Source organism: Palaemon carinicauda, chromosome 1, assembly GCF_036898095.1.
Source record: "Palaemon carinicauda isolate YSFRI2023 chromosome 1, ASM3689809v2, whole genome shotgun sequence".
Taxonomy (NCBI): domain Eukaryota; kingdom Metazoa; phylum Arthropoda; class Malacostraca; order Decapoda; family Palaemonidae; genus Palaemon; species Palaemon carinicauda.
In genome coordinates, this window is record NC_090725.1 from 85,110,434 (window position 1) to 85,137,869 (window position 27,436).

General features: G+C 46.9%; 1 protein-coding gene across 2 annotated transcripts in view; it reads left to right on the forward strand.

Moving 5' to 3' along the window:
- LOC137649483 (uncharacterized) overlaps nt 1-27,436 on the forward strand; it is a 742,412-nt gene that overhangs the window by 25,356 nt on the left and 689,620 nt on the right. For both annotated transcript variants that reach the window (XM_068382470.1, XM_068382476.1), the window contains exon 4: nt 8,705-8,933. In XM_068382470.1, the coding sequence (XP_068238571.1) occupies nt 8,705-8,933 (229 nt within the window). The remainder of the gene's footprint in view (nt 1-8,704; nt 8,934-27,436) is intronic.

Consider the following 27,436-nt stretch of genomic DNA (forward strand, 5'->3'; position numbering starts at 1 on the left):
ACCCAACCACCTATTACAGAATAGCCATTTTTGTCCTTGACCGTAATGAGTATGGGTGTACTGTTGAGCTGCTATCTTGACTGTTGGATCTTGTTTTACTTCTGAAAATGAAAGTTTGAAAAAAGCAAATATGACAAAGGGTAGGTTGAGTAAAATTTGGATATCGCATCGCCTGAAATTACATATAAGATTCAGATCTGTGTTACTATATGGACAAGAGTTGTGGTATGACAATGAAAAAATATCCAACAGATTTTATAGATTTGAGAACAAAGCCCTGAGAAGAATAAGATTAGAAGTGAAATTATAAGAGAAATTACTTGAGTGCCATAAGTGGATGAGATCATGGTGAGGGGTAAATGAGATGGTTTGGGCATGCTCTTTGCACTCCACAAGAGAGATTAGTTCACCAAACTTTCAACTGGGCTCCACAAGGCGCTAGAAGAGTTGGAAGACCCATGCCTACATGACTGAGGACTATGAAGTGTGAAGTAGGAGGTGATGAATTGAGAAGTATTGATTTAAAAGCTCAAGATAGAGACGACTGTTGAAATCTAACTGAGGCCCTTTGCGCCACTATGCGTAGGAGGAGAGGATGATGATTACAAAGAACAGTATAACCAATTATATAAAAGTTCATGCATTCATGGGTCTGCGGTGCTGTTCGCAGCCTAACATTTTCAAACGGGGTGTGCTCCTTTACACCTGACCTGCTTTGCACCGTTTCCCTCCCTGCACAATGCAGTAATCAAAAACAGATATACAGTACATGATAACTTTATAGCATACACATGTAAGCTATTCGGTGGTAAACCATTTGCATAGAATTTCTAATAATAAAAATTATTAAGAAGTTCATAGATGTATTATGTTTAAGTAATATTTGATGCATACAGTAATATCAAATTTTGATGAAAATTAAAATTTGCATTACAGTTATAAGAAAAGATTTTCATGCATGTTATTTGTTAATGAGGTCCCTTTTTCAGTTTTTAAAGTACCTTCCCCTTCTCTCCCGTAAGTTACTTATTATTATATCATGGTTGTCTGTCGGGGATGAGATTAGGGTACATCACAACATTCACATGTCCTAAATAAAAAAAAGTTTTTTTTTATGTGATGTTACTTAGACAAGGGTGGATGTGCCTGCCTTCCTACATTAGTTTGTACCTTGTGCTAGGCCTGACTAGTTAGCTAGACTGGATGTTATAACCTTCCAATTTCATCTGATATGGGTATTGGATAGAGATGGGATAGTCAAGTAAAGCTACTTTGGATGAAAATTCTTTCTATAGTGGGGGTTAATGTTCCTACTGTAAGGTATGTCTTGTGGTAGGCCTGACTATCTAGCTACGCCTGGTGCTGTATCATTAATGGAAGGATATGTTAGATTTGAGTTTTATCTATCCACCAAGCCACTTTCCTCAATTTATGGCGGTAGCCGAGAAAAAAAAACAAAAACAAAAGGGGACTTTTCTTCTCTGGACAAGGGGACTGGGAATCCCCTTTATTATTAGTTTGTTCCGCAACTGGAATACTAACCACGCTATTTAAAGTGGGTAATTACTTTCGCGTAGCTGAAAGGACGAGCCATAAAATTTTAACGAGGGATTATTACCCCACCGCTAGTTAGCGGGGGGGGGGGGGGGGTGGTAGGGAGGGTAGCTAGCTACCCTCCCCCCTCACTCACTTTGTGTTGTAGCTCCACTTTTACTTTGGCTCGGGTGGTGATCGGACGTGTCCGCCTTCACCCTCACCTTTTTGACAGCCAATAAATAATTGCTTTTTCATTCTTTTTCTCAGAGTGTTGTGAAGTTGGCCTCTACAATGCGGAAGTGCCCTGGGTTACCTGACTGCCCTTGTGGGACTTTCATGTCTTCCATCGAGACGGATCCTCACACCTTATGCCCTTATTGTAGGGGTCAGCAATGTGAAAGTGATAATGTTTGTATGGAATGTAGGGAGTGGCCTACCTCCCAGTGGGAGAGGTTTTCTCGGCGCCGGAAAAAAAAGTCTAGACGGGATATTTCTCCTTAAAAGGTTTCTTTGAAGAAGGAAAATCCTAAGGACTCTTCTTCCGTAGCCCAAACCACCTCCGGAGCTCCCACTCGGTCGTCCTCTCGTGAGAGGCCGTCGAGTGGTAGCGTAGGCCGTACTGTTGTTGACCGATCTCGGGGTTTGGGAGAGGGAGTTGCCTTCCATAGCAAGGCAGCTCCTCCTCCTCCCCCGGGGGAGGATTTAATTATTTCTCCTGTTAATGATGATCTTTTGCAGCTTTGAGCTTCCTTGGGGCTTCAGGGTTCGCCTTCCAAGGAAGCCCTGTTTGACATGTTCAGGTTGGGAGCAGCTGTCAAACAGTCACCGGCGGTAGCAGAGGTTGACATTCTGTCTATTGTCGAGGCTGTTGTGGCAGACGCTTCCAATGAGAGTGTTCAAACCCCTGCTCCTGTAGTAGCTGAAGGCTTAGCTCCCCCTTCCGAACATCCTTCGAGGGAGGATCTAAGTCCAACGGTCTCTCCTGCGGGTGATTCTCCCCCCCCGGGGGAGTTCACTGACAGACTCCTCTTCGGAGGACTGCCGATGGTTTGCCTGCTGCTCCCAGAGGACGCATCCGACGTAAGGCTCGCCTTCCTCTTCGTCGCCGAGGTCTTCCTTCTCCTCACAAGGGTGTTAGGAGGCGCCTCTTTGGATCTTCATCCTTGCAGTCCCCCGCAGAGGAACCTCGTCTTTCAGCTACCGTTCCTGCTACTTCCTTGGACCTGGACCTCTCCGCAGATCGTTCGCGATCTCCTACGCCTGCCAGACCTGCTGACCTGCCTTCACCTTTCCTGGCTGCTGACACGCTGTGGGCGCCCACTCATCCTGTTTTCAAACGGGCACCGGTCCCTTCGGGGCAAAAGGGGCTTTCACACATTGTGTGTAAGTCCCTTAAACGCCAGGTTTCCCCTGTGCGGCAACGTTCGCCTGCGCGCAAGCGCTCACTGGTTGCTGCCTCATCTCGCCAGCACCCTCCTGCAAGCCCACGAGCCCCTGCACGCCCACGATCTCCTGTTCGCCCTGCAGTTCCAGAGACTACGCGCCCACGATCTCCTGCTCGCCAACGGACCTCTGCACGCCCTCGGCCTGATACACGCCATGGACGCCCTCGGTCTCCTGCTCGTCAGCGATCTCCTGCGCGCCAGCAGTCTCCTGCTTGCCAACGCTTGCCTGCTCGTCATCACTCGCCTGCTCGCCCTCGATCTTCGGATCAGGGCTCCAAGGAGAAACCTTCTTCCTCTCCTGCTCGCCAGCGCTCTCCTCCACGATCGCCGACTCGCCATCAGATCTCGCCTGCTCGCCATCCCTTGCCTACGCGCCATCGCCCGCAGTCTCCATCGCGCCCACGCACCCACTGCCAGAACTTCTATTCCTGACTAGCGCCCTTCTGCGCGCCCGCACGCTAGGGATATTCCCCCTGCACGCACGCGCCCTACGGCTTCGCCCTTACGGGCCCTTCAGCATCCTATGGCTGCACTCCATCCGAGGTCCCGTTCATAACATCTCTTCCTCCCCTGACAGCGAATCCAGTGTCGTTGAGCTCTCTTGCCATGGGATCGGCAAGAGGGCAAGTCCTTTGGGCAGAAGTCAAGACCATGTTGAAGAAGGATGCTCTCCAAGAGGTCGTCGACGGGTCCCCAGGCTTCTACAGTCGACTCTTTCTTGTAAAGAAGGCGTCTGGAGGCTAGAGACCAGTCATCGACCTCTCAGCTCTGAACAGGTTTGTCAAGAAGACCCCGTTCAGCATGGAGACGGCAGACACGGTCAGACTTGCAGTGAGACAGCGAGACTTCATGTGCACACTGGATCTGAAGGACGCGTACTTCCAGATCCCAATCCATCCGTCTTCAAGGAAGTACTTAAGATTCAGCCTAGGCAACAAGATCTACCAGTTCAAGGTGCTATGCTTTGGTCTCTCCACAGCACCTCAGGTTTTCACCAGAGTGTTCACCCTGATAACTTCGTGGGCACACAAGATCGGCATCTGTCTCCTCCGTTATCTGGACGACTGGCTGATCTTAGCAGACTCGGAGTCAACCCTTCTTCGACACCGAGACAAACTTTTGGGAATTTGCCAAGATCTAGGGATCATGGTAAATCTCAAGAAGTCTTCTCTGCTTCCTTCCCAAAGACTGGTATATCTAGGCATGATATTGGATACCAATCTCCACAGAGCCTTCCCATCAGACAGCAGGATAGCAAGGCTGAGAAAGGTCGCAAGTCCTTTCCTCAGACGAGACGAACTCCCAGCCCAATCGTGGTTACGTCTCCTCGGCCATCTCTCATCCTTGGTCCGTCTAGTTCCCAACGGTCACCTCAGAATGAGATCCCTGCAATGGCGACACAAGTCCCGGTGTGGAGTCAAGGACATGATTCCCCGGACGTCTTGATCCCTATGGGTCTCGCGGAACAGACGGACCTTCAGTGGTGAGTGGCAGACGAGAACCTACGAAATGGAGTGGATCTTCTCGTCTTCCCCCGGATTTGATGCTGTTTTCGGACGCCTCAAAGAAAGGGTGGGGGCCCCACGTTCTGAACCACACGACTTCAGGCCTATGGTCAGAATCAGAAAAGTGACTCCATATAAATCTGCTAGAAATGAAGGCTGTTTTTCTGGTCCTTCAACAGTTCCAACAGCACCTGGCGGGTCACTCTGTGGTGGTGATGAGCGACAACACCACAGTAGTGGCTTACATCAACAAGCAGGGAGGTACCTTTTCAGAACAGCTATCCCATCTTGCAGTAGAGATACTGAGATGGACCGAAGTCCACTCGATTCCACTTTTGGCTTGCTTCGTTCCGGGCAAGAGGAATGTGCTCACCGACAGTCTGAGCAGAGCGTCTCAGATAGTGAGTACTGAGTGGTCTTTGGATCGTCAAGTAGCCAACAAAGTCCTGACTTTGTGGGGTTCCCCGATTGTGGATCTGTTCGCGACAGCCTTGAATTTCAAACTGTCGCTGTACTGTTCCCCAGTCCCGAACCCCAAGGCTCTCTGGCAAGATGCTTTCCAGCAACGGTGGGACAACATTGACGTTTACGCCTTTCCCTCGTTCTGCCTGATGAGGAGGGTACTCAACAAGACCAGACTATCGGTCAACCTCTCGATGACTCTCATAGCTCCGCTGTGACATCACGCGGAAAGGTTCCCGGACCTTCTGCAACTCCTTACGGAGCCTCCGAGAGAACTCCCTCCACGACACGAGCTACTCAAACAACCACACGCCAACATCTTTCACAAAGCCGTAGCTTCACTTCGGCTTCATGCTTGGAGACTATCCAGCATCTCCTCACAGAGAGAGGCTTTTCGCAACAAGTTGTGGAAAGGATGTCTGGACACATGCGAAAGTCATCCGCAGGAGTCTACCAGGCGAAGTGGACAGTTTTCTGTGGTTGGTGTCATGGAAGGGGTATCTCTCCACTTGATGCCACTATTCCAGCAATAGCGGAGTTCTTCGTGAATTTGCGAGAAGAAATGCGCTTTTCAGTCTCGGCAGTGAAAGGCTATCGCTCAGCCTTAAGTCTAGCTTTCAAGCTCAAAGGAGTGGACATTTCTTCTTCGCTAGAACTTTCGTTACTCATACGTAGTTATGAACTTACCTGCCCTTAGTCGGAAGTGAGACCTCCTCCATGGAACGTGGTTCGAGTCCTCAGGTCTCTTAAGAGACCTCCCTACGAACCATTACGCCAGGCTTCAGATCGCCAACTGACTTGGAAGACGGTGTTCCTACTAGCTTTGGCGTTAGCCAAGCGTGTTAGCAAACTTCATGGTCTTTCTCGTATGACATCGCCCATTCAAGGGGATGGGGGGAGGTAAAGTTCAGCTTCGTCCCTGAGTTTATTGCTAAGACTCAGAATCCGGGAGTGCTGGACCCTCGCTTCGACTCCTTCCGGATTTCGAGTCTTCGCTCCGTAACAGATGACCCAGACCATCTCCTACTGTGCCCAGTAAGGAGTCTGAGGCTATACCTGAAGAGAACAGCTGCAGTTCGTCCCCAAGTGCGGGCTTTGTTTGTCAGCACTGGGAGAACGAAGAGGAGGGTTACCAAGAACACCATCTCAGCATGGATTCGCAAGGCCATCCATCTGTCCCTGAATCCTGACCCTCCTCCGTCACGTCGCCCTAGAGCTCATGATGTCAGGGGAGTAGCTACCTCCCTGGCCTTCAAGAAAAACTTCTCAGTGATACAGGTTCTGCAAGCAGGGGTGTGGAAGCGTCAAATGACCTTCACAGCCCACTACCTGCAAGACGTGACCCACAGGAGGCTCGATACGTTCTCTATCGGCCCTGTGGTGGCTGCACAACAGCTGGTTTAAACCTTAGATTCCTTAATGGACAAGTAGCAGAGGGTTGAGGGCATTGTTACCCGGTTTTAGTCTGCATGAATGAATAGGTATGCCTGGCCCTTATTCTTTTCTTCATCCTCCCCTCTCTTGGGGAAAGCAGCATCCTGAGTTCTCTGCACAGCTGACTTCAAACCTCTGCAGGTAAACCATGTTCCCTTGTGTTCCTAGTACAGTATTAAGTTAATACTGTCGCGTCCCCATACCCTGACGAGGTGGTATTGGGAGAGTCCTAACCTTAAGTTTCCATCTAAAGAATTTCAGGTCAACTTCCTAGGACGAGTCACATATATTCCTTCACACACATCTTACGTAGGCCGCAGCTCTTACATAGCAAGGTGCGAGCGAGGTGCAGGGACTCTTTATTGTTGAGTGCTGACACACTCAGATAATGAGTCCCCAGGCAAAGCCAAAAGTCAGTATGGCTGGGACTTGTTCCACCCTTCCTAAGGGTTAAGTCACCCACTTTAAATAGCATCGTTTGTATTCCAGTTACGGAACAAATGACAAATTCGTAGATAATTTGTATTTTTCCTAATTATACAAACCTTAGCTATTTAATCAAACTTGCCCACCAGCCCTGTCCCCATGAAGTCCTACCTCTAAGCAAAAGTGGAGCTACAACACAGGTGTGTGAGGGGGGAGGGTAGCTAGCTACCCTCCCTACCCCCCGCTAACTAGCGGAGGGGTAATAATCCCTCGTTGAAATTTTATGGCTCGTCCTTTTAGCTACGCGAAAGTAATTACCCACTTTAAATAGCTAAGGTTTGTTTAGTTAGGAAAAATACAAATTATCTACGAATTTGTCATATTATTATTACTTGCTAAGCTACAACCCTAGTTGGAAAAGTAGGATACTATAAGCCCAGGGGCTCCAACAGGGAAAATGAGATATAAAAGAAGAGATTTAAGTAAAGCCACAATTTTGGGAATTTTTCCTATTTTAAGACTAGATAGACATGCCAGTCTTTGTATAATAGGGGCTGATGTCAGATAGTCTGACTAGGAGATAGCCTTGTAGTATGTATTTTAATTTACATTCTTTTAAACCTGGTTAGGCTCCTTGTGTAGAACCAAGGCCATTTCCCACCTTTCCATATGGGTGAAAAGATTTTCTGAAATTGCAGGTTTTACTGAGTATTTATCAAGCAAGGACCTTTGAGATCTAATTGAATCTATATCCCAAATTCAATAGTTAGGGGTTTTGGAATGGAGTCGGTCGCCACATCAGATAACCCTGTCGTCCTTGGCTTCCTTTTTGGTGCATCCCTTTGAGGAGAGAAAGCTCCAGCCATCAACTATACTTTCATATAAATTTGTTCTAATGGAACCTATCAAGCATCCCTTCAGTGTGGATCTTGACTCAGACATGTTTCATAAGCTCACCCAATCCTGGAGTTTTTGGTTAGGTTGGATAGCTCCTCAGTTTCTTTAAAGAATTGTTTCAAAAAACTTTTTCTAGTGACATTTTTCTGGATTCAGCAAACTGGTGGCCTTTTGCAAAGATTGGGAGTATATTACCATCATTTCAGGTCAAAAATGAAAAGCCTCTGCAGAGACAGGACCCACCCCATATCTCGGCTCTATAGTCAGTGAATTACTACCTCTGTCCTGTGTTGACTTTAAAAGTCTATTTACAGAGATCCATGTCCTTTAATGGTACTGTAGTTAGTTTCAAAATACCCAGACCAACAAACTTCCTCCTATTGGGGCTATCCATATTTTAATGACAGCCTTAATTAAAAGACCTGATACTGTATCTATCCCTAAGACACACAATGCGAGGAAAATTGTTTCTTCAATAGCATTTTTTGCTAACATGCAATTTCAGGACATTCAGAGTTTTACAGGTTGGTCAGGACATAATGCGTTGTAATGCCTAAGGAGGGGAGAAGCGATTTTTATTGAAATGTCCAAGGTGTGATATATGACCATGTGTTGTACTCTTTTGTAGGATATACAAATGATTTCAAGTTCCATATGATTTGTATTTGTAAATGTATCTGGCACGTCAAAGGGTATTGTATCTGGCCTTTTTTGACGTTCAGCGGACGTCATTGTGGCCAATGGGTTAAAATGTTAGCAGGGCTGTTGATCCACTTGTAGATTGTAATGAATCTAAACATAGAAATAAAGAACTTTTACCAGGAAAGGGAAAGTACTGTTTAGGGACAAGTGTACTTAAACTAAGAAAATTATTTATATTATCTTACGTTCTATATCTTAGCTAATTATATATGGCCATAGTAGTTGAAACCATCTTCTTTAAGTATTGAACAATCTCCAATATACTTCTGAAAAACTCACAATTTCAAATGTTTTCAGGTGATGTTAATGGGGCAAGAAGTATTTGGTGATGTCCTTTTAGCCTGTGGTCACTGTGGGTACTGGTCACATGAAGGGAGCAATGTGCGACGGCACTTAAAGAAGTCAGTATGTTTAAAGGAGCGAGGATATACAAAAGAGGATTTAGCTGGTCTTGACAGAATTGAGAGGAGAAGATTTTTAAGGCGTGTAGCTGCAGCAAAGTGTCGAGCAAAGAAAAGAGCCAAAGGTAAATAGTCCTCTGCCACCTGCTGGTTTTTAGTGCACTGTAGTACAGTAGAGTTCAGTAGATTCTTGATATTTATATTGGGTAGGTTATAGAAGGTTCTGAAGTTTTTTGATAGATATTAACAAAATATCACAAATAACACTTGTGGCATCAATACCTAAAACATTTAGTTTAGTTGTATCCAACATACATTGTGCTATTATGATAGAAAGCACAACTTTTTGACAAACTAAAAAGTTAGAGGTTTAGCCGTGAATGTATATGACTAGCCGTCCCATCTCTTTGATAATTACTGTACTACTACTACTACTGTGTTATGTTCTGCTGTCCTTGGCAACCATGTTTGAAATCTCCATTCTTCCATTGTTAGCCACAGTGTCGATATCTTATTTAATGGAGTTTGAAGCTCTTTAGCCAGAGTGAGGTTTTTATAAACAATCATAAATCTCCTTTTCCAATTAGAGCAAATAGGCTGTTACAGTCAACAAACCTCAGGATGAACCTTATTCAACAGTCTGTTTTTCCTTCACCTTGGATCATGAAGAAAATAAGAATATGCTCCTATCTTTTTTATTTATCAAAGAAATAAAACTATAATCAACATGTCTTGGAAAGAATTCAAGGGAAAGGACCTCACTATGCAATGTATACTTACGGTTGTAATTCTTCAATGGGTGCTGGCCATGCTGCAGTAACCTCAGACAAAATAGTCAGTTCTCTTTACCTTCTGAAGCATCAGTATTTATATCAGAATTATCAGTGATTTTGCTAGCAATTATTATTAAAACAATTGAAAGTAGGGTGTCTCTCAAGTTTGTCATTTATTCTGTTTCAAGAAGTGCCATAGAAGCCCTGCAAGGTTACATACATAAGTGGCCCTTTATAGTCACCAAGGTCTATCCAGGCAAAATAGGCCACGCCCACCTTATGACGTCATGGCATGCTTCCACCACTCATGAGAGTTCCCACTCAGTGCTAGCATGATTTATGTTGTTCAACAAAACTACCAGTAGATTTCGGCTTTTAACTTCTTTCTTCACTCGTTTAATTATAATTCCTACTATTATCTGTCGCAAAAACATAACTTTAGTATCTATAATTAAATTTAAAACTATCGAAATACTGTATACTATTATTTTCGGAATGCAGTCTGACAGAAGCAAAACAAATGTCCACTTCTTCACTTTTCATCATCTGTTTCTCAGTCTCTTTGCAACTCTTGTTCCAGTCAGAACACCTCGCAGAGGCTCTCCCATAACCCTCTTACCATCTGTCACCACGCTTTTTGTGTCTTTATTACTTTTTTTGTACCCTTTTTTTTTCACCAATTCTCTGTATATTCTCTTATACAGTACTCACTCGTTCATGCATTTATATTACTGTATTTATTTTTATAACTAAAATCCTCTATTCCCTTTTATTTTATTATGCTTTTCATTCTTTCTATCCTGTTATATTTTATATTTCCCACTGTACTCTATCTGCGTTAATATATATTTAATGTAGAATATGTGTAGATGAACTTGTAAACCAAATAAAAACATTCCTTCGCACTGCTCTCACTGCGCCAGCCATTGGCTGTTTGTTTCCGTCGCCTTCCCCTTCCCCCTCCCCACCTCACTTTTGCAATTCTTCGTCTGATCACATAAACCACCAGCTGCTAAAGTTTCATATTCCTTCGACTCCAATTTCTATGCTTTGCGCTTAGCTCCCTGAATTCCCTTTAGTTTTCGTTCACAAAAGATTGTTCAACTCGGCTTCCTCTCTCCCTTCCCTGCCTGATTGGCACATCCGGTCTGCTAGCCCTGTGGATAACAATCCAATTTTCGTGGTTACCCAGATACTTTCCTCTTATTTTCTTATTTTGCTTTTTATTTCATCTTTCTTGTTTTTCCTTTATATTTTTCTTGCTAAATCCTGTCTGGAGTGTTGCTGGGTCTCCTCTCCCACCTTTCTTGCTCCCAAGCCTATTGTTCTCAGCCTTGATAATCAGTTCTCCCTGCCACGGCTGTTATGGCCTTATGATTGTAAGTGTCATAATCTTAAATATAAATTGATTTTAATTTTAAGAGCCATATGATTCTTTATGTAATGATTTTAAATGTAAGAGTTATGATTTTATATACATGATTAAGAGTAAGCGATCTATGATTTTAAGTGTAAGAAACTCTCTCTCTCTCTCTCTCTCTCTCTCTCTCTCTCTCTCTCTCTCTCTCTCTCTCTCTCTCTCTCTCTCTCTCTCTCTCTCAATAATTGTGTATTTTCAATAGTTTTAACTTTACTTCTAGGTACCAGTGTTATGTTTCTGTGACAGATAATTGTAGGAATTATAATTAATAGTGAAAAAGATGTTGAACATCATAAGCTGTGTATGAGCTGAGCGGGAACGCTCGTGAGTGGTGGAAGTACTATAGCATGACGTTAGAATGTGGGTGGGGCATATTTCCCCTGGATAGCTTGCGGCGACTACAATATAACAATTAAAGGGCTCCTCAGCAAATTTTATTCTTAAGGGGTAAATATTGAAATATAATGGATTCTGGGTCCTGTTGGAGTTTTTGGTAGTGAAATTAGTAGTAAATTTACCACAACTTGGCATAAAAATCCCTGTTATGGATTGTGTAACCACAGTAAGCCATTTCATAATAACAAAATGGCATACTATGTAGAATAATGAATCACAAAATAATGAGTTGAAACAGAGCAAGCCTATTTGGGAATCAACAAAGCAGGACAAAAGAAATGAAGGGATTTTAGCTAGATTACATATTGGTCTTATGAGATTGACCCTTGAGTTTCTAATGTGTACAGTACGCCTCAATCAGACAATTCCCAAGTGCAGCAAGTGTGACACTATTTTAACCATAAGACATATTTTTTTATGAATGAAATGAAGAGGTTTTAGAAAACAAAAGAAACTTGTTTTGGTCCAAAAACCCGGTCTCATATATTATTGGACTTGACAGTTTTTAAGAACCATAGATTAGATAGATAGAATTTCAATTTCTGTTAATGCAGATTTCCATTTCCTTTTTTGTATGGGCTTAAATTTAATATATAATAAGTTTTTATTGCTTAGATTTCGTCATCATCATCTCCCACGCCTATTGATGCAAAGGGCCTCGTTTAGCTTTTGTCAGTCGTCTCTACTTAGCTTTTAATTCTATACTTCTCCATTCATCATCTACTTCCCACTTCATAGACCTCAGCCATGTAGGCCTGGGTCTTCCAACTCTTGTAGTGCCTTGTGGAGTCCAGCTGAACATTTGGTGAACTAATCTCTTGAGGAGTGCGAAGAGCATGCCCAAACCATCTCCATCTACCCCTCATCTCATCATAATCTCATCCACATATGGCACTCGAGTAATCTCTCTTATAGTTTCATTTCTAATCCTGTCCTGCTATTTAACTCCCAATATCCTTTTGAGGGCTTTGTTCTCAAATCTACTAAATCTATTGGAGATTGTTTCTTTGTCATACCATGACTCGTGTCCGTATAGGAACACCGATCTCACTAAACTGATATATAGTCTGATTTTTATATGTAGTTACAGGCAATTTGATTTCCAAATTTTACTTAACCTAGCCATTGTCTGATTTGCTCTTTACAATCTTTATCTAAACTCTAATTCTAAAGACCCTGTATTGGAAAATCGTAGTTCCTAAATACATGTACTTAAATAATTCTACCTCATTAATCCTTTCTCCTTCTAATGATATTTCATCTTCCAATGCATGCTTCATTCTCATCATCTCTGTCTTTCTCCTATTTATCTTCAGCCCAACCTCATGTGTTATTGCATGCATTCTGATAAGCAAGCATTGCAAATCCTGTGGTGTTCTGCTATCAAGGACAGCATCATCAGCATACTGTACTCTAGGTCTGCTAAATTCCTATCACCAATCCAGTCCCATCCTTCTCCACCATCTCTGACTATTCTATGCATTACAAAATCCATGAAAATGATAAACAACATAGGTGAGAACACATTCTCTTGGAGTACTCCGCTGTTCAATGGAAATTCTTTTGATAAGACTCCATTAACTTTGCACTTGCTCTACTCATGAACAGATTTAATCAAATTTACAAGTTTAAGAGGAATTCCATGATAACGTAGGACTCCCCCACAAAATTGGCCAGTGCACACTAGAAAAGGCTTTTTCATAGTCCACAAATCCCATCAAAAGGGGATTTCTATACCTCTATTCTATGCATTGGTGTACATGTCTCAAAATGAAAATTTGGTCAGTGCAACTTGTTCTATTATAAATACCAAGGCACTTCCCCCAATTTTGGGGGGTAGCCGACATCAAACAAATGAAAAAAGGGGACCTTTCCTCTCTACGCTCCTCTCAGCCTGACGAGGGACTCAACCGAGTTCTGCTGGTACTGCTAGGGTGCCATAGCCCGCCCTCCCCCATTATCCACCACAGATGAAGCTTCATAAGCTGATCCCCCACTGCTGCTACCTCCGCAGTCATCCAAGGCATTCATTCCTATTTCTAGCACGCTCTCTTGCCTCTCTCACATCTATCCTCCTATCACCCAGAACTTTCTTCACTCCATCCATCCACCCAAACCTTTGCCTTCCTCTTTTACTTCTCCCATCAACTCTTGCATTCATCACCTTCTTTAGTAAACAGCCATTTTCCATTCTTTCAACATGGCCAAACCCCCTCAACACATTCATATCCACTCTAGCTGATAAATCTTTTCTTACACCCGTTCTCACTCTCACCACTTTGTTCCTAACCCTATCTACTTTAGATACACCAGCCATACTCCTCAGACACTTCATCTTAAACACATTCAAATTCTGTCCCTCCGTCACTTTCATTCCCCACAACTCCGATCCATACATCACAGTTGGTACAATCACTTTTTCATACAGAACTCTCTTTGCATTCATGCCTAACCCTCTATTCATTAGCACTCCCTTCACTGACCCCCAACACTTTGCATCCTTCATCCACTCTGTGACGTACATCTGCTTTCACTCCACCATTTGCTGCAACAACAGACCCTAAGTACTTAAACCGATCTACTTCCTCAAGTAACTCTCCATTCAACATGATATTCAACCTCACACCACCTTCCCTTCTCGTACATATCATAACCTTACTCTTGCCCACATTAACTCTCAACTTCCTTCCCTCACATACCCTTCCAAATTCTGTCACTAATCGGCCAAGCTTCTCTCCCGAGTCTGCAACCAGTACAGTATCATCCGCAAACAACAACTGATTTACCTACCATTCATGATCATTCTCATCTATCAGTTTCAATCCTCGTCCAAGCACTTGAGTATTCACCTCCTCACCACTCCATCAACATAAAAGTTAATAACCATGGCAACATCACACATCCCTGTCTCAGCCCCACTCTCACTGGAAACCAATCACTCACTTCATTTCCTATCCTAACACATGCTTTACTACCTTTATAGAAATTTTTCACTGCTTGCAACAACCTTCCACCAACTCCATATAACCCCATCACATTCCACATTGCTTCCGTATAAACTCTATCATAGGTTTTCTCCAGATTCATAAATGCAACATACACCTCCTTACCTTTTGTTAAATATTTCTTGCATATCTGCCTAATTGTAAAAATCTGATCCATACATCCCCTACCTTTTCTAAAACCACCTTGTACTTCTAAGATTTTATTCTCTGCTTTATCCTTAATCCTATTAATCAGTAATCTACCATACACTTTTCAAATCGCACTCAACAAACTAATACCCCTTGAATTACAACACTCATGCACATCTCCCTTACCCTTATATGGTGGTACAATACATGCACAAACCCAATACTGGTACCATTGAAAACATAAAACACATATTAAACAATCTCGCCAACCATCCATTCAAGTACAATCACACCCCCTTCCTTTAACATCACAGTTCTTACACCATCCATAATAGGTGCTTTTCCTACTCACGTTTCATCTAGTGCTCTCGTCACTTCCTCTCGTAATAATATCTCTCATTCTCATCTCCCATCACCGACACATCAACACCTGCAACAGCAATTATATCTGCCTCTCTACTATCTTCAACATTCAGAAAACTTTCAAAATATTCCGCTCACCTTTTCCTTGCCTCCTCTCCTTTTAACAACCTTCCATTTCCATCTGTCACTGTCTCTTCAAGTCTCGAACCAGCCTTCCTTACTCTCTTCACTTCTTTCCTGAACTTCTTATTCTCTTCATATGAATGACCCAATCCCTGACCCCATCTCAGGTCAGCCATCCTCTTTGCCTCAGTCACCTTGTGTTTTACTTCCACATTTTTCTCTCTATATCTTTCATACTTCTCTACACTATTACTCTGCAGCCATTCTTCAAATGCCCTCTTTTTCTCTTCCACTTTTACCTTCACTCCTTCATTCCACCATTCACTACCCTTCCTCATGCTGCCTCCAACAATCTTCTTGCCACGCACATAATTTGCAATCCCAACAAAATTTTCTTTTTCAATATTAATCTTACCCGATGATCATGTAGCTGTCAACTCTGTTGCCCGACAGAAAAATCTAAGGTCGGGATACGCCAGCGATCGCTATACAGGTGGGGGTGTACACAACAGCGCCATCTGTCGAGTAGGTACTCAGGTACTTCTTGTCAACAAGAACTCAATTTTTCCTCTGTCGTGCCACCGGCAAGACCTACTTGGATACGCTGTTGTTTCTGGAGTTGTTTTTCACGATTTTGGTGATGTATTCGCTCTAGATTTTAGCCTTCGCTATTCAGGAACCTTTATCATTAGCTTATCAAGCTTTTTGATTACATTTGGATTTATTGTTAATGAACTTTGCTAGATTTTGGATTTCCCCCCTGACTATTTCTAGAATTCAAGATGTCTGACCATTCTCAAGTCCCTAAGTACAGGCAGTGTAGCGTTAGGGCTTGTTCTAGGCGTCTTCCGAAGGCCTCCATAGATCCTCACACCGTTTGTTCCAATTGTAGGGGTAAATCCTGTCAATTGGAAGATCGATGTGAGGAATGCGCTGGGCTTTCGGAATTCGATTTTAACGAATTCCTAAAGAATGCACGTAGGCTAGAGAAGGATAGGATCAGGAGGAGTTCTTCTCGCTCTTTTGATTTTTCCTCTCCCCATGCCCCTCAACCTACTCCTTCCCCTGTGGTGGTGACTCCCGACCCTGCTACTAGTGCTCAACCCTCCATGGCGGACATGATGCGTGCCATTCAGGCTCTTGGTGACAGAGTGGAGTCATTAGCTAATGACCGGAATCAACTTTTGGCAGATGTCAAAGAGTTGAAAGCGCAAAGTGCAGTGGGAAGTGTAGTGAGTGCAAGTGAAGTGAAAAGTGTCAGTGTCAGTGTTGCGCATGAGGGTACATCTGTTCGTGCCAGTCGTTCTCCCAGTCCGGGACCTCTTGCAAGCTCCCAAGCCCAGGGGAGAAGCAATGTCGAAGGACCAAAGGGTTCGACAGGCCTTGATCAGCGTACGGATGTACCCTCAGTGGTTGCGGACGTATCTGTCAGAGATCGTCCCATCCACAAACAGACGAATGAGCCCTGTCATTCCTCGTCTGTGGAAGAAGTTTCGAGGAAGAAACGCTGGACCAAGGTCTCACGACCTCTCAAGCATAAGGTCCCTTCCGAGCGAGTCCAACGGCCCAGGTGTAGCCACTGGGTCAGTTCGGACTCGCCGCAGTCTTCCGAAGACTGCACACCTCCCAAGAGAGGTAGAGTGGTTCCGCAGCAGGCAACTACTCCGTCTGTTGCCGCACCAACCACGGTAGACCCTAAGTGGTCCATGCTGCAGACTATGCAGTCTCAGCTTGCTTCCTTCATGCAGGAGTATCGTGCTGAGAAGGTTGACACTGCACCAGTTAACCTACAACCTGCCACGGTTGTGCGCTCAGCAGATACTGCGGCTGCCTGCTCCCACACTCCACCTGTGAGAGCTCCACCACCGATGCGCAGTCGACCCTGCCAGACGCATGTTCATGCTGCACCCTCTGTTGACATGCGTGAGCTACCGCATCAGCAGTGGGAAGGTGCTGTCGAGCTGCCGTGTTTTGACGCAATGCGGCATGCTCCGCAACCCATGCGGCATGCTCTGCAACCCACGGCAGTCCCTCCCACGCACCTGCACTCCGCTTTTGTTGTTGCCAGCTCGCAGACTGACCAGCAGCGGCATGATGTTGGATCCGCAGCAGCTACGCATGCACCCGTGCTGCCGGATTCAGCCGTTCAGCTTTCTGCTCCACCTTTGCCACTTCCTCCTCAGCTTTCGGATGATGGAGTATCTGATGACGACGAAGCTGCGCATATGGACGATCCGCACTCCGACTTAGAAGAACCCAAGTCTACGCCTCCCTCCTTAGACTTTAGGAAGGTCCTTGCCCTGTTCAGGGACTTGTATCCGGAACAGTTTGTGTCTGCTTCCCCTCGCTCTCCTCCCTCCGAGTTTGCTTTGGGCATGCAGTCTGCAGCTCCTGCCTTTACCAAACTTGTACTTGCACGCTCATCCAAGAGAGCTTTGAGGGTTATGGGAGAGTGGTTGCAGTCCAAGAAGCAGCTGGGAAAGACTGCTTTCATTTTTCCGCCTACCAAGCTTGCTTCCAAATCTAGCGTCTGGTATGCCACGGGAGAGGAACCCGGCTTGGGAGTTCCTGCCTCTGCCCAGGGCGACTTCTCAAGTCTGGTTGACTCTCCCCGCAGGCTGGCTATGAGACGATCTAAGATTTGCTGGTCCTTCTCTGACATGGACCATCTGTTGAAGGGAGTCTTTCGTGCTTTCGAGATCTTCAACTTCCTCGACTGGTGTTTGGGAGCGTTAAGCAGAAAGACTTCCCCTTCGGATAAGGACTCTGCCATGCTTATCATGTCTAGCATGGACAAAGCCATTCGGGATGGGTCTGGTGAGCTTGCGGCTTCGTACGTGTCGGGAGTGCTTAAGAAGAGAGACCATCTTTGCTCCTTCTTGTCGGCTGGGATCACTCCTTGCCAGAAGTCGGAGTTGTTGTTTGCTCCGCTTTCCAAGTGTCTCTTTCCGGAAGAGCTGATCAAGGGGATGGCTGCCTCGTTGATCCAGAAGGATACCCATGACCTGGTGGCGTCCTCCGCACGTAAGGCCAAAGCTTTACCTTCCGTGCCTAGACCTAGGATGGACACACCAGCGTCTAGGTTCATCCCGCCCTTTCGTGGCAGAACCTCCAGCAGAGGAGGTACCCGTGCCGACAGTCATCGTGGCAAATCGAAGAAGGGTTCCAAGTCCTCAAAAGGCAGAGTCTGACTGCCTACCTCTCCAGACAGCAGTGGGAGCCAGGCTCAAGAACTTCTGGCAGGCTTGGGAGAACAGAGGTGCAGACACTCAGTCTGTGAAGTTGCTAAGGGAGGGGTACAGGATTCCGTTCTGCCGCAGTCCCCCTCTAGCAACTTCTCCCATCAACCTCTCTCCCAACTACAAGGAGAAGGACAAGAGGCTAGCGTTGCAACAAGAGGTGTCGCTCTTGCTACAAAAGGGAGCGGTAGTCATAGTCCGGGACCATCAATCCCCGGGCTTCTACAACCGTCTCTTCCTGGTAGCGAAGAAGACAGGAGGTTGGAGACCGGTGCTGGACGTCAGTGCTCTCAATGCTTTTGTCACCAAGCAGACGTTCACCACAATGGAGACGACGAAGTCGGTCCTAGCAGCGGTCAGGAAGGAAGACTGGATGGTCTCGTTAGACCTGAAAGACGCGTACTTTCACGTCCCCGTCCATCCAGACTCCCAACCTTTCCTAAGGTTCGTCTTTGGAAAGGTCGTGTACCAATTCCAAGCCCTGTGCTTTGGCCTAAGCACGGCACCTCTTGTGTTTATCAAACTGATGAGGAATATTGCCAAATTCCTTCACTTGGCAGACATCAGAGCCTCCCTCTATTTGGACGACTGGCTTTTAAGAGCTTCGTCAAGTCGTCGCTGTCTGGAGAATCTCAGATGGACTTTGGAGCTGACCAAGGAATTGGGTCTCCTGGTCAATATAGAGAAGTCCCAACTCGTCCCATCCCAAACCATTGTCTATCTAGGTATGGAGATTCAGAGTCGAGCTTTTCGGGCTTTTCCGTCGGCCCCCAGGATCAGTCAAGCCCTAGATTGCATCCAGAGCATGCTAAGAAGGAACCGATGCTCAGTCAGGCAGTGGATGAGTCTAACAGGGACACTTTCATCGCTGGCCCAGTTCATCGAGTTAGGGAGACTCCACCTCCGCCCCCTTCAGTATCATCTAGCTGCTCACTGGAGAAAGGACATGACGCTAGATGCGGTCTCAGTGCCTATTTCCGAAGAGATGAGGTCTACCCTAACGTGGTGGAAGAACAGCATTCTTCTCAAGGAAGGTCTACCATTGGCTGTTCAGACCCCCGACCATCGTCTCTTCTCGGACGCATCGGACACGGGCTGGGGTGCGACACTGGACGGACAGGAATGCTCGGGCACGTGGAATCAGGAGCAAAGAACACTTCATATCAACTGCAAGGAGCTATTGGCAGTTCATCTGGCCTTGATAAACTTCAAGTCCCTCCATCTAAGCAAGGTGGTGGAGGTGAACTCCGACAACACCACAGCCTTGGCGTACATCTCCAAGCAGGGAGGGACTCATTCGAGGAAGTTGTTCGAGATCGCAAGGGACCTCCTCATTTGGTCGAAAGATCGAAAGATTTCGCTGGTAACGAGGTTCATTCAAGGCGACATGAATGTCATGGCAGATCGCCTCAGCCGGAAGGGTCAGGTCATCCCCACAGAGTGGACCCTTCACAAGAATGTTTGCAGCAGACTATGGGCCCTGTGGGGTCAGCCCACCATAGATCTATTCGCTACCTCGATGACCAAGAGGCTCCCGATGTATTGTTCTCCGATTCCAGACCCAGCAGCAGTTCACGTGGATGCCTTTCTTCTGGATTGGTCCCATCTAGACCTGTATGCGTTCCCTCCGTTCAAGATTGTCAACAGGGTACTACAGAAGTTCGCCTCTCACAAAGGGACACGGTTGACGTTGGTTGCTCCCCTCTGGCCCGCGAGAGAATGGTTCACCGAGGTACTGCAATGGCTAGTGGACATTCCCAGGACTCTTCCTCTAAGAGTGGACCTTCTGCGTCAGCCGCACGTAAAGAAGGTACACCCAAGCCTCCACGCTCTTCGTCTGACTGCCTTCAGACTATCGAAAGACTCTCAAGAGCTAGAGGCTTTTTGAAGGAGGCAGCCAGAGCGATTGCCAGAGCGAGGAGGACATCCACTCTCAGAGTCTACCAGTCAAAATGGGAAGTCTTCCGAAGCTGGTGCAAGGCGAATGCAGTTTCCTCAACCAGTACCTCTGTAACGCAGATAGCTGACTTCCTTTTACATCTAAGGAATGTAAGATCCCTATCAGCTCCTACGATCAAAGGTTACAGAAGCATGTTGGCAGCGGTCTTCCGCCACAGAGGCTTAGATCTTTCCACCAACAAAGATCTACAGGACCTCCTTAAGTCTTTTGAGACCTCAAAGGAGCGTCGGTTGACTACACCAGGCTGGAACCTAGACGTGGTTTTAAGGTTCCTGATGTCAGCAAGGTTCGAACCGCTTCAATCAGCCTCTTTTAAGGATCTCACGTTGAAGACTCTTTTCCTCGTTTGCTTAGCGACAGCTAAAAGAGTCAGTGAGATTCACGCCTTCAGCAGGAACATAGGTTTTACATCTGAAACGGCTACATGTTCCTTGCAGCTTGGTTTTTTAGCTAAAAACGAGCTTCCTTCTCGTCCTTGGCCCAAGTCGTTCGAGATCCCAAGCCTGTCCAACTTGGTTGGGAACGAACTAGAGAGAGTACTTTGCCCTGTAAGAGCTCTTAAGTACTATTTAAGACGTACAAAGCCATTACGTGGACAATCAGAAGCTTTATGGTGTTCTGTCGAGAAACCTGCTTTACCGATGTCTAAGAACGCAGTTTCTTACTACATCAGGCTTTTGATTAGAGAGGCCCATTCTCATCTGAAGGAAGAAGACCTTGCTTTGCTGAAGGTAAGGACACATGAAGTTAGGGCTGTCGCTACTTCTGTGGCCTTCAAACAGAACCGTTCTCTACAGAGTGTTATGGATGCAACCTATTGGAGAAGCAAGTCAGTGTTCGCATCATTTTACCTCAAAGATGTCCAGTCTCTTTATGAGAACTGCTACACCCTGGGACCATTCGTAGCAGCGAGTGCAGTAGTAGGTGAGGGCTCAACCACTACATTCCCATAATCCCATAACCTTTTTTAATCTTTCTCTTGAAATGCTTTTATTGTTGTTTTTTGGGTTGTACGGAAGGCTAAGAAGCCTTCCGCATCCTGGTTGATTTGGCGGGTGGTCAAATTCTTTCTTGAGAAGCGCCTAGATTAGAGGTTGTGATGAGGTCCTTTAGTATGGGTTGCAGCCCTTCATACTTCAGCACCTAGGAGTCGCTCAGCATCCTAAGAGGATCGCTAGGCTCAGTAAGGAAGGCGTACTTAAAATGGCAGAGTAATGGTTCAAGTCGACTTCCTTACCAGGTACTTATTTATTTTATGTTGTTATTTTGTATAACTGCTAAAATGAAATACGGGATACTTAGCTTCTAATGTTAACATGTATGCTGGTCTCCACCCACCCCCCTGGGTGTGAATCAGCTACATGATCATCGGGTAAGATTAATATTGAAAAATGTTATTTTCCTTAGTAAAATAAATTTTTGAATATACTTACCCGATGATCATGAATTTAAGGACCCTCCCTTCCTCCCCATAGAGAACCAGTGGACCAAGGAGAAAATTGAGTTCTTGTTGACAAGAAGTACCTGAGTACCTACTCGACAGATGGCGCTGTTGTGTACACCCCCACCTGTATAGCGATCGCTGGCGTATCCCGACCTTAGATTTTTCTGTCGGGCAACAGAGTTGACAGCTACATGATCATCGGGTAAGTATATTCAAAAATTTATTTTACTAAGGAAAATAACATTTTACTAACTTCCACTCCTTCTCTAAATTACCAGTTTCTCTCACTTTCACTCTGTCATATGTTATTTTCAACCTTTCTTGATATTCACTTTTTACCTCAGGTTCCATTAACTCTTCAACCCTCACTAGCTCCCTTTTACATCCACCTACTCTATCCCCCCACTCTTTTGATGCAACTAATTTTCCTTCCACTAAAAAATGATCTGACATACCGTTATCCATACCCCTAAACACGTGCACGTCTTTCAATCTTCAAAAGATTCTTCTAGTTATCAACAAATAATCCATTAAAGCCCTTTCTACTACTCTACCATTTGCCACTCTTACCTTTGTATACTTGTTTTTATCTTTCTTTTTGAAGAATCTAGAACTCATCACCATTTCTTGCTCAACACACATATCTACCAGTCTCTCACCACTCATGTTCACCTGGTACGCCATACTTCCCAATGACACCTTCTACCTCTCCAGCACTCACTCTAGCATTTAAGTCACCCATGACAACTACATGATTCCTTCTACCCAGTCCTTCTACACACCTAGTTAATTCATTTCAGAACTCATTCCGCTCTTCTTCACCTTTCTCACACCCTGTCCCATATGCACTAACAAAAGCCCAACATTCCCTACCCAACTTAACCCTTACCCACATTAACCTAGATGATATCTCCTTCCATTCCACTACTTTACCTCTCATCCATTCACTCGGAAATAAAGCCACACCCTCTCTTGCTCTTCCCCTCTCAATCCCAGACACTCAACCAGTCAATTCACCAAACATCACTTCACCCTTCCCTTTTTTCTTTGTCTCACACAAAGCCAATATATCCATCCTTCTATTCATAAGCACACTTCCAATCTCACATCTTTTACTCTCTATCGTACTACATCAACGCACATTCAGACACCCCAAAACAAGAGTGCGGGGAGCAGTTACTCTCTCCCCAGCTCCACCTCTTTGATGTCTCACAGGAGTATATAATACAGGAGAGGGGGTTCCCAGCCCCCTGGCCCTGTCCCTTTTAGTTGCCTCTCACGACACGCAGTGATACGTTCTCACTATTCTAATTGTTGTCATGCCCCTCGGCAACTTGTACCTTCACTAAATCCTGCTTGTTCATCTCTCAGCTTTTCATCCGTCTTTCTCTTAGATTTGATATAAGATTATTTTCTATATCTCAGTCTTAGTACAGTACATATATTTTTTCCTTCCTGAATTTATTCAGGCCTGTTATGTAAAGATAAAATTTGACTCATCAGGCTAGTAAATCTCCTCCCTTTTAAAAACAATAATCAATCAGTAGCTGGGAAACATAAGATTAAGATGAAAAAATTGATTTGTTCAGTAACTGGAATACAAACCACGCTATTTAGTAGGGGTATTACTTTCGGCGTAGCTGAAATAACAAGCCATTAAAATTTAACGAGGGTTTACTACCCACACCACTAGTTAGCGGGGGTTGGGGAAGGTAGCTTGCTACCCCCCCCCCTCACACACACCTGTGTTTGAACTCACTTTGTTCTCGGCTCGGATGGTAGTCGGACGTGTCCGCTTTCATCCTCGCCGCTCATTGGCAGCCATTAATGCTTTTTTTGCTTTCTCTTTTTGACAGGTGTGTGTGTGAAGTTGGCCTCTGTTATTATGTGCACCTGCCCTGGATTACCCAACCGCCCCTGCGGAACATTCATGTCAGTGGTCGAGACAGACCCTCACACCCTTTGCCCTTACTGTAGAGGTCAACGGTGTGATAGTGATAATAATTGTGGTGAGTGTAGGGAGTGATCTACCTCCGAGTGGGAGAGGTCTTCTCGGCGACGTAAGAAGAAGTCCAGACGGGATATTTCTCCTTCGAAGGTTTCTTTGAAAGGAAAAAAACCCAAGGACTCTTCTTCCGTTGCTCAATCCTCCTCCAAAGCTCCCAATCGGTCGGTCTCTTTCGAGAGACCGTCGAGTGGTAGTTTAGACCGTTGTACTGTTTTCCAAGCTCGGGGTTCAAGAGATGGCGTTGCCTCCCCTAGCGAGGCTGCTCCACCTCTACCCCCGGGGTAGGATGTGTCACTAACCCATCTTTTACAGCTTTGGTCTTCCTTGGGGCTCGAGGGTTCGCCCTCCAAGGAAGCCTTGACTACATCTGATTGGGTGCCGCTGTCAAGCATTTGTCGACTCCGGCAGAGGTTGATCCTCTGTCGTTTGTCGACGTTGTGGTGTCAGAGGTATCCAATGCGGTATCTCCTAATACCTCTGCCTCTTCAAATCCCGCAGTAGCTGAGGGCTTAATTTCTCCCATTCCTGTTCAACCAACGAGGGAGAAACTAAGTCCAACAGTCTCTCCTGCTAGTGTTTCTCTCCCTCGGGGGAGTTCACTTACAGAGACTCCTCTTCGGAGGACTGCAGAAGGTCAGCTTGCTGATCCAACAGCCCCCCAGAGGGCGTATCCGTCGCAAGGCTCGCCTTCCTCTTCGCCAGAGAGACCTTACTTCACCTGCGGTGAGGAGGCGCCTCTTTAGTTCTACATCTTCGTTGCAGTCCTCCGCAGAGGAGCCTCATCAGCGATCACAGACTGTTCCTGCTTTGGTCCTGGACCTCTCAGCGGATCGTTCGCGATCCCCTTCGGTGGAAGGTCGTCCTTTCAAAGGACACGTCCACCTTCCACCCGTCAGACCTGCCAACCTGCCGTCACCGTTCCCGAGTGCTGATGCGCGCTACGCGCCGACGAAACCTGACCTTCACGCTCCTCAGGCATCTAACCCTAATACGGGGCATCAAGGGCGTATGTGCCATCACGCACATACGTCCCTCACGCGCTATGCTAATAATGAGCATACGCGCCCACGTTCTCCTGTACGCCAGGCTTTGCCTGAGCTAGCGCGCCCACGCCCAGCTACGCGCCATCCCTCACTTGCACGCCCACGTTCTCCTGCGCGCCCACGCCCAGCTACACGCCATCCCTCAACTGTGCGCCATCAACCTCCTGCGCGCCATCAACCTCCTGCGCGCCAGCAACCTCCTGTGCGTCAGCGCTCTTCACCGCGCCAGAGCTCTCCTGTACGCCAGCGTTCTCCTGCACGTCAGTGATCTCCTGCGCGCTAGCGCGCTCCCGCACGGCAGCGTCCATGCGCAGCAATCGTCTCTCCTGTGCGCCCACGATCTTCGGATCTGGACGCTGTTGGGAAGTCGATTCTGACTTCTCCTACGCGCCAGCGCTTGGCAACGCGCCAACAGCTGTCTCCAGCTCACCATCGCGCAGACACGTGCAGTCTCCGGCACGTGCCGACGAGGATACGCGCGCCCGCGCCCATCCTCTCCTGCAGTTGCGCGCCACCATTCTGACGCGCGCCCACGTGCACAGGCTTCAACTGCTCTCCTGCTCGCCTGCTCGCCCGCGCGCCTGCTCGCCCGCGCGCCCACGCTTCAACTGCTCGTCTGCGCGCCCGCGCGCCCGCGCGCCACCATTCTGACGCGCGCCCACGTGCACAGGCTTCAACTGCTCGCCCGCGCGCCACCATTCTGACGGGCGCCCATGTACACATTCTTCAACTGCTCGCCTGTGCGCCCGCGTGCCCTACGGCTTCTTCTAGGGCGCGCGAACTCTCGCCCGCGTGTTCAACGCCCTGATCTTGCGCGCGCTCCATCAGTCTCCTGTGCACCCACAATCTCCCGCGCGTGCTCCTACGCGCCATCAGTCTCCTGCGTGCCATAAGTCTCCCGCTCGCCCTCGCAGTCACCCGCGCGCCCTCGCAGTCGCCCGCTCGCAGTCACCCGCGCAGCCCTCGCAGTCGCCCGCATGCACGCGCATCAGCAGTCGCCCGCTCGCGACCCCTGGTATTCTCCATCGCGCGAGCACCATTACGCGCCCCCGCGCGAGCGTCAATACCCTCCCACGCGCGAGGCTGCTGTACAACGTACGGCAAGGTCGCCATAGCCGCATTCCCCTCCCTGCAAACGCATAACAGTGCGTATTGCGGCGGAAGGGAAACATCCAGAGGGGTCCAGAATCCCTTTTCCTTTTCAGGCGAACCCACCTATGGGAGCTCCTCCCAGGGATCCTTCTATCCCTGTCCCTCCAGAGGGAGTGTCTGACAGCGCATCTGTCAGTCAACAACCATGGTTCGGTGCATTAATCAGAGCAGTTACGCAGGCGTTCAAGCCTGTTCTCTCTGAATTAGGTCACAGATCCTTGGCTGTTTCTACTCCTCTGAAGAGAAAAAGAGGAGTTCCGGAGACGGTAACTTCTCCAAGGGCTAAGTTGATTCCACGCAAGCCTTCGAGGCAGGTTCCTTCACCCCCCAGACTTTCTCTCCTTCCCTGTCGGACGAGTACTTCCCATCCTCGGGAATCACGTGAGGTGAGACGTTCCCCCATCGCACCAATGAGGGAAACCCCTCCTCGTGCTGAGAAGTCTTTCCGAGTAGGGGCTGGAAAGAACTTGCCACCTTCTATGCTGGAGTCCTACATCCTTCCCAGGAAGGAGTCGAAGGACTCGAAGACTTTACCAAAGTCCTCTACAAGACCTAGGAGGGAGCCAACTAGCCACTTGGAGAACTTCCGCGAATCTCCCTAAGAAGAGCCTTTGGGGACAGGAGACTTCGCTGCAAGTCCAACGTCAGGAGGAGAACAGCAAGAGTCAGACTATGCATTTTTGGCAAGTTCTGACTCTAATAAGGGCTCTCAATGGGTTTGCTGACCCAGAGATCCCTCCTCGAGAGGGCAAGGACACGGTCTTGGACCGCGTATTCAGTACTCAGAAACCTTCTAAGGCCAGTGCGGTTCTGCCCTGGTCTCAGGGGGTTAAAAGTACCAGGGACAAGATCGCTGTATAGCTCTCCGAGTTGTCCTCCTCCAACCGTTCCAGTGCCAGCAACGAACTTCTCCCACATCCTCGCGTACAGCAAAGGAGGTACTTTGAGATCTTGGAGGAGCCTTGTTTAGCTCTTCCTCTCCACCATTCGTTGGAAGAGCTTACCAGGGGAGTCCCTCTTGAGAGAGACTCCAAGCGGCAGGTCTCGTTCTCGGCAACCGAGATCCTTAACCAGGAGAAGGTTGCGAAGTGTGCTATGCAATCTGGTTAGGGACCTTAGGTATCCTGATATGCTCTGAGGATTTCTCCAAAGAACCTATCAGGAAAGCTATGGAGACGTTCCTTCTCTCAGGCACTCGCACGATCGAGATTGTGGCCCACTAAGTCTCGAACTTGTGGGCAAACACCATCCTGAAACGTCGGGATGCAGTGGCTGAGAGATTCCATCAGAAGGTCGCTAGCACCGAGATCAATAGGCTCAGGCATTCTTCCTTTGAAGGAACGATCCTGTTTGAGCCTAAGGATGAGGAATAGGCCGCTGAGAGGTGGAGGAAGTCTCACCAAGACTCCCTCCTTCATAGGGCTTTGACATCTAAGCCCTATAAGCCTCCAGCACTCCAGCAGTCCCGTCCGACCAAGACCACAAAACCAACGGCAGCAGCGAAGACAGTGGTGTCTAAGCCCTTTCCTGTCAAGGATAGGAAAGGCAAAAAGTCCTTCAGAGGAGGTAAGAA